This window comes from Fulmarus glacialis, unplaced genomic scaffold, assembly GCF_000690835.1.
Source record: "Fulmarus glacialis isolate BGI_N327 unplaced genomic scaffold, ASM69083v1 scaffold11415, whole genome shotgun sequence".
Lineage (NCBI taxonomy): Eukaryota > Metazoa > Chordata > Aves > Procellariiformes > Procellariidae > Fulmarus > Fulmarus glacialis.
The window spans coordinates 35,203-46,759 of NW_009213701.1; the positions used below are offsets into that span (position 1 = coordinate 35,203).

Here is an 11,557-nt window from a genome sequence, read left to right on the forward strand (position 1 = left end):
ACAAACAAGAGCATGTATGGGGCAGGCATGGCAGGAGAAATGTGGAAAACATTTTTATTTCAGGTCAATAGCCAACCTTCTAAAAGAACTGGAATGACACAGTGAGTGACTCCTCTTTAAAACAACCCTGGGATCTTAAGTATTCTGTTAATTAACGGCATCCTTTATTTGCTTTGTTATCCAGTCTCTAAAATAATTAATATATAAACCCCTATTCAACCTTCAGCTTTTAGTAAAGATTAATTTCCTACTAAACAATATTGACTCTCTCCCTCCCCATTATGGCTCAATTCTGTATGCTTGTATCACTGAAAATGCACGATTTCGTTAAGAAATATTCTTTTTGTTCCTCTTCAAGTTGAGATGCAGCAACTCATGTTTACCCATTGCTTAGGAGCAGACAGGCAGTAGGTTTGAAAAGATGTTACAAATGCAAACAAAAGCACATTGGCTTTTGGCTGTCGGCTACAGCCTTGATGAAGGATCTGGCAGAAGTCCCTTGCCTGGAGTCATAAGTAACTTATTCAGCCAAAACTCAAAACCAGCTTCCTTTTCAAGGTTTACAGAAATCCATACTCAAGTCTAATCCTTTAAACATGTTCCTAGGTGCGTCAAGAAAAAGTACAGCGCACTTGTGAGACTGCCTCTCCTTTTTGCAAATACCACCGTAGGACATTTCTGCAGCCAGCTCCTGGAGTTGGCTTTCCAAAAGCAGAAAAACTCCCTTTGGGCCAGGTATAAACTGCTACTCTTGGATATGAAATTATGGGTTTCACTTTCATGCTAGAAATGTGGATGAAGCAAGTTTTATCTATTACACATTCTATGACCACTGTTGACGTCTACCATGACTACTGTTGACGTCTACCATGACTATATTCTGTATGATCAATCAGCCTGTTAACTCTGGATTATATTTGATCAGACATGGCTTTACTAGGGCATGTGCCTAACTCCAAACACTTAAGTTTCATTGAGGTCTATGTCTCTGTCACGACTAAGGCAAACAGAAATGGTAAAAGGTAAATACTAGCAAATACACAGAACAAGTTACCTTGTAAGAAGAAACTGGGAATTCTGGATAGTCTGCTGACTGTTTTCTGTGTTAGATGTGTTGGTTGTTGTTGTAGATTGTGTCATAGTGGTGTTGACATTGATCGTGTTGGTGCGTCTAGTTGCATTGCGTGCAGTCTCCAGTTGTTGTCTTGCTGCCTGTGCATGTTGTCGTTCCAGCTGCAGTTGCATCTGCAGCTGCTGTAACTGAGAAGCAGAAGGACCAGAGGAGTTGAGCTGTCCTCCTGCAGAACGCCTCACGCCTGATAGCTGAGATAAAAGCTCTGCCAGAGAAGAGAAAGTTTCTATGATGAAAGATCATAAATAAGCATTACACGATAGAACAAATACACCCTGAATTCCAGTGCATCAGTTCCTTTTTTCAATCAATAAAATCAAAGAATAAACAATGCTGAAGAGCCCATGAAGCTCTTGAAAAAAGTCCTAGCATTCAATGTCTCAAAGGGTAAGGAAGATTAAGACTCATTTATGCAGATTTATTCTAAATAAGAAGTCAAAGTTTAATGCCTTCAAAATAACAGGAGAGCCAATCTACAGGAAATGCCTGGCAAATTATGTCCTCTGCAGCAATTCTCTGAAACTTCAGGTCAAAAATAGCAATTGACAGAGAAACTGCTTCATTTTGGCTTCATTTTTTTTTGTTTGGGGATTTTATTTTCTTAACAAATGTTCCCTCAAAACACAGGCTTTACCTTCCCAATATCCCAGAGGGAAGCTGTGCTGCAGCAAAGAGAAATATTGTACTGTTGCTTCAAATATTTAATAAAAAATATTTAATTAAGAAAACATTGAAGTACTGCCTCACATCAAAACTGAAGCAGTCAAGCATTTTTGCTGTATGAATTTTTACTTCTACCAGAAGTACAGAGAAGGCCTAGCAATTAAAAAAACATCCATCCTTAAGTCTTCCAATTCAGAGGGATGGAATGCTTATAGCAAGTTTCATCCACAAAGAATTTTTTGAAATAAATATTAGCAACAAATTACATCTCAGTGCATTACTGCAGAATCTCTTCTACACCCTGTGTTGAAGGTACTTCTTACATCATCTGCTTGCCACAGCTGATGCAAGGGCAGAGGAAGCAGGGGACGGTACTGCTTCTGCCCCTCACCTCTACATTACAAAGTTACTATATAGGTCATGACAATTTTCCTTCCATTGCATTTACAAAATTCAATCCTTCTAAATAAGGCTTTCTTTAAGGGAATAAAGCAAAATGCAGTTGTTTTCCATGTCAGGAACTCAGGATGGTCAAGTCATTTTTACCAGCACTGACAGCAATACCAAGATTAAATAACTTAATTCCATTGTAATTACTAGAAAACACCACAGGGAGAAAAAAAAATGTAAAAAAAAAAATGTAACAGATGCTATAAATGTCATTTATTTTAAACAGAAAAATTCTGGTGGGCTTTCCTATTTATTACTCAAGTAAAAGGGAAGATATATGAAACTTCCACACAAGATTTAGATGTATTTATTCTCACTGTAAGTTAAAGCATAAGTTACAGCTTAGAGTATAGCAAAACAGCATTTTGGAAGCAGATGTGAGCTCGACAGAGAGCCTTAGTGTAAGAAGGACACCCAGCTCAGTGTGCAATTGAATTCTAAATGCACAAAACACTAAAGCTTCCACCAAAAAAGAAAAGATTCAGAAGAATGCCATTTTATCCCACATTTAATGCTGGTAAGTGGGAAGGCCTTGTGAGGCTGAGAACAAACTTCAGCAGCCACTCCACATTTAACTGAGCTGAACTAACTGCCCTTGTAAGAGAAAGAAGAGGTCTTGCACTGGCGGCTTCACAAACATCCTCCCTCCTTGAACAAACTCTACTCCTTTTCAGACCCTCCTGTGACCTCGCTTAACTTACTTCCCAGCTAATTTAATGAGTTAAACGAGGTCCCAGTGGGCCAGCAGAGCACCAAAGCCAGTAGAAGGCAGGCAAGGGGACAATGATTAAGGAAGGCAGTGGAGCCACAACTCCCCTTTCAGAGGCAATGCCTCATTAAGCTGGCTGGCTACCTCCCTCTGAAAAAGTCACAGTATGTCAGTAGGAAGCTCCAGTTTAAGCATCACGCCTTCTTGGCATCTGAAGCAAAGGTGGATTATGGCAGAAGGTTTCCCTGACACTTAAGCTAGCATGGTCAAAGACCACTGCATAAAAACGTTTAGATTTCCCCTTAGGGAAAGCTGTATTTGTTTTCAGAATTGTCTTCATATTTTAAATGCCCATTAATACTCCAATTCAGCTAATTTCGTCTTCATTGAGACAGATACTGTCCTCCATAAAGACCTTTATCCACATGGCAAATTACTAAAGCAGGTGATGGAAGTTGGACACAATCACTTGTAAAAATACACAACACCTGTGCACAGATTAGGTTTGGGAATAAGCCTTACCCTGTCTAAGACTAAAAGCACAAGCTACAGGCAGTGGTTTCAGCTTCAGCATCTCTATGTGCAGGCCCTGTGACAACCCAGCCAAGCACACTGCTCACCTGCAAGCCGCCATCGATCACACTTGCACTGTGGAGCATATCTATACATGCAGTTTCATAACAACAGAAAGCAGGGCAACTATTATAATCTTGAATTTTACTTCCCCTGTGTAAGAAGGACACTGGGGTAAAACTCGTGATTACAGCTCTTACCAGCTATAGGATCCATGGCTTCTCTATTGCTTGGAGAATATGAACTCTGAGAAGATGAAAGCCCACCAGGGGAACTGGTAGTAAAGTGCATGTTTGATCTACGTGCACGGGGGCCTCCCAAACCCCGGCCTGGGTGGAACATCCTACGTACATGCCGAACACCACTGGATTCATCGTAACCAAGAAGTTAAGAAAACAGAACTGTTTGGCATAGAGTATTAAATGACAAGGACATTGGATGGGTGAAGTACTCAGGTGCACACTCTTCTTCATTCATAAAATTATGATTCAACTTCTAAAGCAAAGCTAAAGTACACTGTAGCTATGGTGCAAGTCAGACTTACTGATCTGAACTCAAGATACCCAGTGCTGTGTACACCAAAGTCCCTGTACTTCTCCAGCTTTTTATGGTGTCTAAGAAACATCAGGATTAATTTCTTAGGGTTTTTAGATCGAAGTTTTCTACTCATTAATCTGAAAACTCTGACAAATGCATGTTCAGCCAAGCTTATTTCAGAGACATAGGGATTTTATTTCCCCTCTCCAATTCTTATGTTAAGTATTGAAAATAATAAAAAAGTTTATTGCCATTCCTATCAAAAGTACATAATAATTACTGTATTCCTTTTGACTTTTGTACTTCATGCTTTTATCCAAGAAATTTCATCACTTCAATCCTTAAGAAAATGTAGGTTTTCAGCAGAGTTCAGCACTTTCAACACACCCTTTTGTTTCACCTTTCCTCTTTAGCCAAAGAAATACCACTAATTCCAGTTATGATGACGCCCTTCATTCTCCCCCACTTCTCCATATCCCACTTCTCCATGCTTGTATTTCAAGTCATACCTTTTATACGTTTTCTCATATAAATTAAGAGACAATCAAGAAGTTATTTAAAGCTTATTTTTGTCATTCCTCCAAGACAGTCCAGATACGGCTTCCTTTTGTTTTAAAAATCACTAGTATAATTCACTAGTGCAAAACAAAATAGCATAGACCTGAATATTTTATTTACTGCTACTAAACTTTTAGCTTAGATCCTCCTATCTCCCATGTTCTTTATTTTTATAATAGTATGCTTACCACTCGTATGGTATCCATTACTGCATAAGAGTAGCATCCAATGTACTTTTCATAAAACACAGTTACGGTGCAGAACCTCAGGATGTCATGGAGGTCAAGAACTTAAGACTGAAAGAAATTACTAGACTTCTCATGGCAAGAAAGGACTTCTGGCTATTACAAAAAGATTTTACAGAACATTTGCCTCTTTCAAACCTATTAGTTACACTACAGTGTAAAACACTTAACATCTAGGGTGTAAGAGGAAAATCTCCCCGGCACAGAACACGCTTTGCCTAGCACAAAGTGCCTTGCACCTCTGAGTGTGCTAAAACTGGATGCTACTGGAGACAAGATACTGTATTAGATGGACTACTGCCCCCAAGCAGTTTGGCAAGCTTTTCATAACTAGACCTGGTAGAAAAGGGCAGTATCTGGGGATTTTTCAAACAGACACAGGACTGTGGGGTAATTTTCCTAACTGCAGCTTTTGAAGTGTTTTGAGATAAATACCACTCTTTAAATACAAGCTAGGACCAAGCTCTCATGGCCAGAGCCACCGCATTCAGCACCCTACTCCTCCCACCTGCTGAGAGCCCCACTCCTGTCCACAGGGAAAGGTGAAGTAGAGATAACTGCTTTTACCTGACTTTGTAGTGTTCTTTACATTATTGGTTACTCCTGCACAGAGCCAATAAACACCCAAACTCCTTTACACTGATCCAATTATTGCGTAGTAATCAACATGTGCATTTAGTCTGTCCTGACTCTAAACCATGATAACACTAACAAACTTAAATGCAATCAAACACAATCATAATTGAAATGGAGCCATCTCCTTAAATGCTGTCTCCCTTCTGTTAGCGTAACGAACTCCAGTGGCTAGGGTTCGGATTTTTTTTTTTTACTGCAGTTGCTAGGGCTTAGAGTTTTCTTTTTTCCCCCTTTTTAAAAATTTTTAAACAAAAAAGTCACTATCAAAGTAATAATGTAGTCTCATTTAAACAAACAGACAAAAAAATCACAAAGGAATACTTCAGAGAGATTACTTACTGTAGGTAGCTACATAGCCTGCATGTCATTAAATAAAAAGCCCAAACCAAAATACATTTCATCAGTTAATCCTGGGAGGGGGAGGGGGGATGAGGGTGGGGGGGATTTAAAAAAGAAAAATATTCTTAGAACAAGGATAAAAAAACCCAATAGTTCCAGCTCTTCAGCCATCAAGCGTAGATAAATCTGTATAACCTGCTGCTAAGGTAACTGAAAGACAACATCCTATTTCCTAGGAAATCTGAAAGTTTTCTGAGTTATATTACAAAATGTCAGTAACACTATGAAATTACGTTATTAAAACATGGTGTTAAAAGTAGTTAAGCGAGTTTAAAAATCAGTCATCAAAACCAGCTAAGCTCAAATCACTCTCAGATCATCATCTTCATGTCACAAATACTTACAGCACACTACTAATCTGGATACATAAAGCAGCATCAAGACTAATAATCAGGAAGGATAAACCACAGCGCAAGTAGAAATACCTCTCCGTGTCAAAGTTCTTTAAATGTTTTTGCTGTTAGAGCAAAAAGCACTGTCAAGTATATCTACAGTTTGTTCACAATCTGGTATTTATACATTTTTAAACTAGCAAATGAACCTTTTTATTTTTGACATACATATCTTCAACAACTTGAGTTCCAGGAAAACCGAGGTATGACCCTTTGACTATAAAAATCAAAACAAGTCATCATGGCTACTAGATGAAACAGTCTAGCCTCTTCGCCTCAACTTGGAAAGGATATTAAATCTCTAGGAGCTCTGTGTTCCAGTGTAAGATGAGCTGCAAAGTCATCTGTGACATGATTTGGATCCCCTCCAGGTAATGCTGCACATATTGGACAAATCTGAAATGACAAAGCGAGAAAAAACCAACTTTATAAATTTTACACAAAACAGAACTTGTATCATTGAGTCAATCATTAGACATTGATTCTTATGCTTTAAAATCATATTCTAGGTATTCACAAACACCTGGATAGCAAGATATTAAAAAAAACAGAAAATGTATTCAAGTGCGGACATGAATTGAGACATCTTTTACTTTACGATTTTCAGAATGCTATGAAAACCAGAGCTAGAATTTTCAAATTCTGTTTGCATGTCTTGAAAATTAGCCTTTGTATGCCAATTCTGCCACTGACAGTAGAGTCTGATTACACAGGATTACTATTTGCCTGCTCAACTCTCATCCCAGCAGAGGAATCAGAATGAAACCACACGTCAGTATTTGCTGAAGTATCAAACTGAGACCACACATCCAGGCAGTGCGTAACTACACGTTTGGCAGAGGTTTGATCTCCATATCCCTACACAACAGTATTTTGGGAGAAGACACTGACATCTGTCTTTGGTTTGTTTTTTTGTTGTTTTGGGGTTTTTTGTTTGTTTGTTTTAAACCAAAACACACGTTAATTAAGTAGAGAAACAATGCCATTACAATTGCCATAAATATGACTTGTTTTTTGAATGACTCCATGAACAGTTTGAAAAGCATCTTCCATTTTTCTTTAAAGTAGTTTTGCAGACTGATTTTAAAGTTTTACAGACGGCAGCAAAAAAAAAAACCCATTCCACAAAATTATTCTCCCAAATGTTTAGTGCTCAAATCAACAGCACTTTGACAGTTAAAAGCAACTGCTGTCTATGAATTTATCTCTCTGTTCCTCAATCAAATAGTCTGGCCTTTATAGAGCAACTCTGGCTGCAACATAAAGCCCAGGTTCCCAGTGCTCTTCATGCATATACTGAAGTTGTTGACAGTAGATCTCAAAAGATCGTGGGTATCAAGAACACCTATATAATAGCACACACATCTGTAACTCTTATGGAGGTGAGGACAAGATCTTGAAATAAGTTTACTGTAAAATCTCAGTTGCTTTTGACAGCATCTGCTACATCTTTAATTTTAGTGGTCAACTGAGCAGAAAACCAGGCATTTTAAAGCTTTTTGCTACAACCCCTTCCCCTTTATTTTCAATGTTCAGCATTTGTCTTCACAGAACTCCTCTTTCCAGATTTTTCACGACTACAGAAGCCATAAAAGCGGACACACTACAGAGCAAAGACATCTTATTACAGTGTAATATAATAAACACTCAACTATGCCAACATACCATACAGGACACACGAATGGATGTATATTGGACAGATGATTCTAAAGTCCATAAACTTATTTATAAGCTGCTTAGTCTTCAAGAATGTGTTTCAGATCAACAAAGCAATATTTTTTCATTTAAGCTACTCTGAGGAAGCAGAACCCCAATATGAGAAGAACACCACACTTCTGAAAGCAGCAAAGTAAAAGAAAGTTCTTTTTCTAACAGGACAAGGCATTATGAACTGTGTATATTTGCCTGAAAAAACAGAGACCCAGCCCGCAGAAAAACATCAGCTAAGAAAAAGTTATAAGGGACAATGAAAAGGAGGGAATCTAAGTATCCTAACACTAATTCTAAACATGAACTAAACTTCCAAGAACTCCCTGACTGGGAAAAGTTACCGAAGCATTGTTACACACAAACAAAAATTTAGTTAAAGCAGAAGCTCTGGCAAAATCACAACACAGACTGAAGCATCACTGATTAAGCATGACACAGCTAAAAATCATTGTTAATAGAACATACATGAACAAATGATGCAGATGAAAGGAAAACATTGTCAGAAGTTTCTCCTGAAGTTATGATCATTCGCATTAAAAAATCATCATGTTACCCTAAATGATGCCTGAAAGATGACTGCAAAGTCCTAAGTCAATCACACTCACAGAATACCTGCCAGTTTCTAGAAGTGTGCTTATATTACCACTACCTCCCTATTTACATACAAGGTAACCACTTTAAGTGACAGTATTTCTGTAACCGCAAGGAGAGACAATGTAATCTTCAAGAATGAAACAGGAACCATTCAGACTGTCTCAGATTGTCTATTTCATTACTGCAATAAAAGCTCTCCTCAATTTTATCAGCAACCTATCAACAACCTAGTCTTTACAGTTCACGTACAAGGAGCCTACTTACTGCCTTGCTAAATGTGAAAAAGTTGCTGCAGTGCAATGTAATAGTAGGAAATTTGTGTCTCTGTTCTGAAATGAGATTCAAAGATGACATCTGATGAAGTTCCCTAAAATTTTTGTATTTACAATGCTAGCAGACTACTTCTTCTGCTGCATTTTATTTGGAACAGTCAACTGACCTGAAACCCAACGCTGACAATAACAATCATCGTACTGACAGCCAGATTCTTCTGCACTTGCCTTACAATGCTTACCATCACCCTTGGACACTTACTGGTGAAGAAATATTGGTAATTACTGAGGTTTTAGCACTCACCAAAATCATATGATTTATTCTTTTTAGTGTGTAACCTTAAGAGACTTAATCAATCACAAAACTTATGATAAGCATCAGTATAATTTTCCATTAAAGTATCCAGAACTAAAACAATCACCTTCAAGGAAATATCATCAAACTCTCCTCCTGGAGTTCCTCGCCAGGACCTCAACATGCTGGGGTGCCTCTCCAAAGTGCCTGTATACTAATGCACACAGCATGGGGAATAACCATGATGAGTTGGAGATCTGCGTGCCGTTGCAGGGCTACGATCTTCTTGGGATGACAGAGACATGATGGAATGGCTCCCATGACTGGAGCATTGCAATGGAGGGATATGGGCTCTTCAGAACGGAGAGGAAGGGGGCTCTTTAGAAGAGGAAGGAGGGGCTTGCCCTTTATGTGAGAGAGCAACTGGAGTGCACACGAAGCTCTGCCTGGGGATGGAAGAAGAGCTGATGGAGAGCTTATGGGTTGGGATTAAAGAGAGGACAGGCAAAGGTGACATTATAGTGGGTGTCTACTATAGGCCACCTGATCAGGAAGAACAAATGGATCAGGCCCTCTACAGACATAGGAGTTGCCTCACACTTGCAGGCCCTAGTCCTCATGGGGGACTTCAACCACCCCAGTATCTCCTGGAGGGATAACACAGCATGACAGCAATCCAGGAGGTTCCTGGAGTGCACTGATGATCACTTCCTCCTCCAATTGACTGAGGAGCCAACGAGGAGAGGTGCTCTGCTGGACTTCATACTCACCAAGAAGGAGGGGCTAATTCGGGATGTGAAGGTCAAAGGCAGCCTTGGCTGCAGTGACCTTGAGACGGTGGAGTTCAGGATCCTGAGGGCAGGGAGGAAGATGAAAAACAAGCTCATAACCCTGGACTTGAGAAAAGCAGACTTTAGTCTACTTCAAATATCTGCTTGGAGGAGTCCTGTGGGAAAAGGCCCTGGAGGGTCGAGGGGCCCCAAGAAAGCTTGTTAATATTGAAGGACCATCCCCTCTAAGCTCAAGAGTGCTCCGTTCCCAATGAATATGAAAATGCCAGGATACCTACGTGGATGAACAAGATGCTCCTGGCCAAACTCAAACACAAAAAGGAAGCATACAGAGCTTACCCTCCTGGGATAGTTGAAGGAATACAGAAACATTATCCGAGCATCTCAGGACAAAGTAAGGAAAGCTAAAGCCCAAATGGAATTGAATCTGGCAAGCAATGTCAAAGGCAACAAGAAGGGCTTCTAGAAGTACATAGGCAACAAGAAGAAAACTTGGGAAAATGTGGGCCCATTGCTCAAAAGATGGGGGATGTGGTTACACAGGACACAGAAAAGGTTGAAGTACTGAATGCCTCCTTTGCCTCAGTCTTTACTAGAAAGACAGGCCTTCAAGAATTCCAGAGATCAGTGGGAAAGTCTGGAGCGAGGAATACATTCCCCTGGTGGAATAGGATTAGGTTAGGACATACTTAAGTCCACGGGCTGCAATGGGATGCACCCACAAGTGCTGAGGGAGCTGGCAGATGCTGTTGCGAGGCTGCTCTCAACAATCTTTCATCAATCATGGGGACTGGGAGAGGTGCCTGAGGACTGGAGTAAAGCAAATGTCACCCCTGTCTTAAAGAAGGGAAAGAAGGACCACCTGGGGAACTACCGCTGGTCAGGTCACCTCGATCCCTGGGAATATGATGGAGCAGCTAATCCTGGACACCATTTCCAGGCACATTAAAGACAAGAAAATCATCAAGAGCAATCAGCATGGCTTCACGAAGAGCAAGTCATGCTTGACCAACTTGATAAACTTCTATGATGAAGTGACTGGCCTGGTAAATGACTGGAGAGCAGTGGATATTGTCTACCTGCACTTCAATAAGGCCTTTGACACTGTCTCCCATAGGATCCTCATAGACAAGCTGTTGATGCACAGGCTGGATAAGCGGACAGTGAGGTGGAGCGAAAACTGGCTTAATGGCTGGGCTCAGAGGGTGGTGATCAGTGGAAATTTTGCTAATGACACAAAACTGGGAGGAGTGGCTGACACGCCAGAAGGCTGTGCTGCCATTCAGAGGGACCTTTGAGGCGCTTAGGGACATGGTTTAGTGGGCATGGTGGTGTTGGGTTAACGGTTGGACTTGATGATCTTAGAGGTCTTTTCCAACCTTAATGATTCTACGATTCTATGACCTCAGCAGGCTGGAGAAACGGGCCAACAGGAACCTCATGAAGTTCAACAGGGGGAAGTGCAAAGTCCTGCACCTGGGGTGGAACAAGCCCAGGCACCAGCGCACACTGGAGCCCACCCAGCTGGAAAGCAGCTTTGCAGAAAAGGACCTGAGGGTCCTGGTGGACCACGAGCCAGCAATGTGCCCCTGCACAAAGAA

The 11,557-nt window shown here is 40.4% G+C and overlaps 1 protein-coding gene across 1 annotated transcript in view; it reads right to left on the bottom strand.

Annotated features, from left to right (window-relative positions):
* The window catches only part of KCMF1 (potassium channel modulatory factor 1), a gene marked incomplete at its 5' end in the record, with an annotated part of 27,695 nt that overhangs the window by 1,325 nt on the left and 14,813 nt on the right, over window positions 1-11,557 (bottom strand). The window contains 3 exons of the mRNA XM_009578281.1: window positions 1,055-1,337; window positions 3,728-3,902; window positions 6,589-6,690. Coding sequence (XP_009576576.1) covers window positions 1,055-1,337; window positions 3,728-3,902; window positions 6,589-6,690 — 560 coding nt within the window. The remainder of the gene's footprint in view (window positions 1-1,054; window positions 1,338-3,727; window positions 3,903-6,588; window positions 6,691-11,557) is intronic.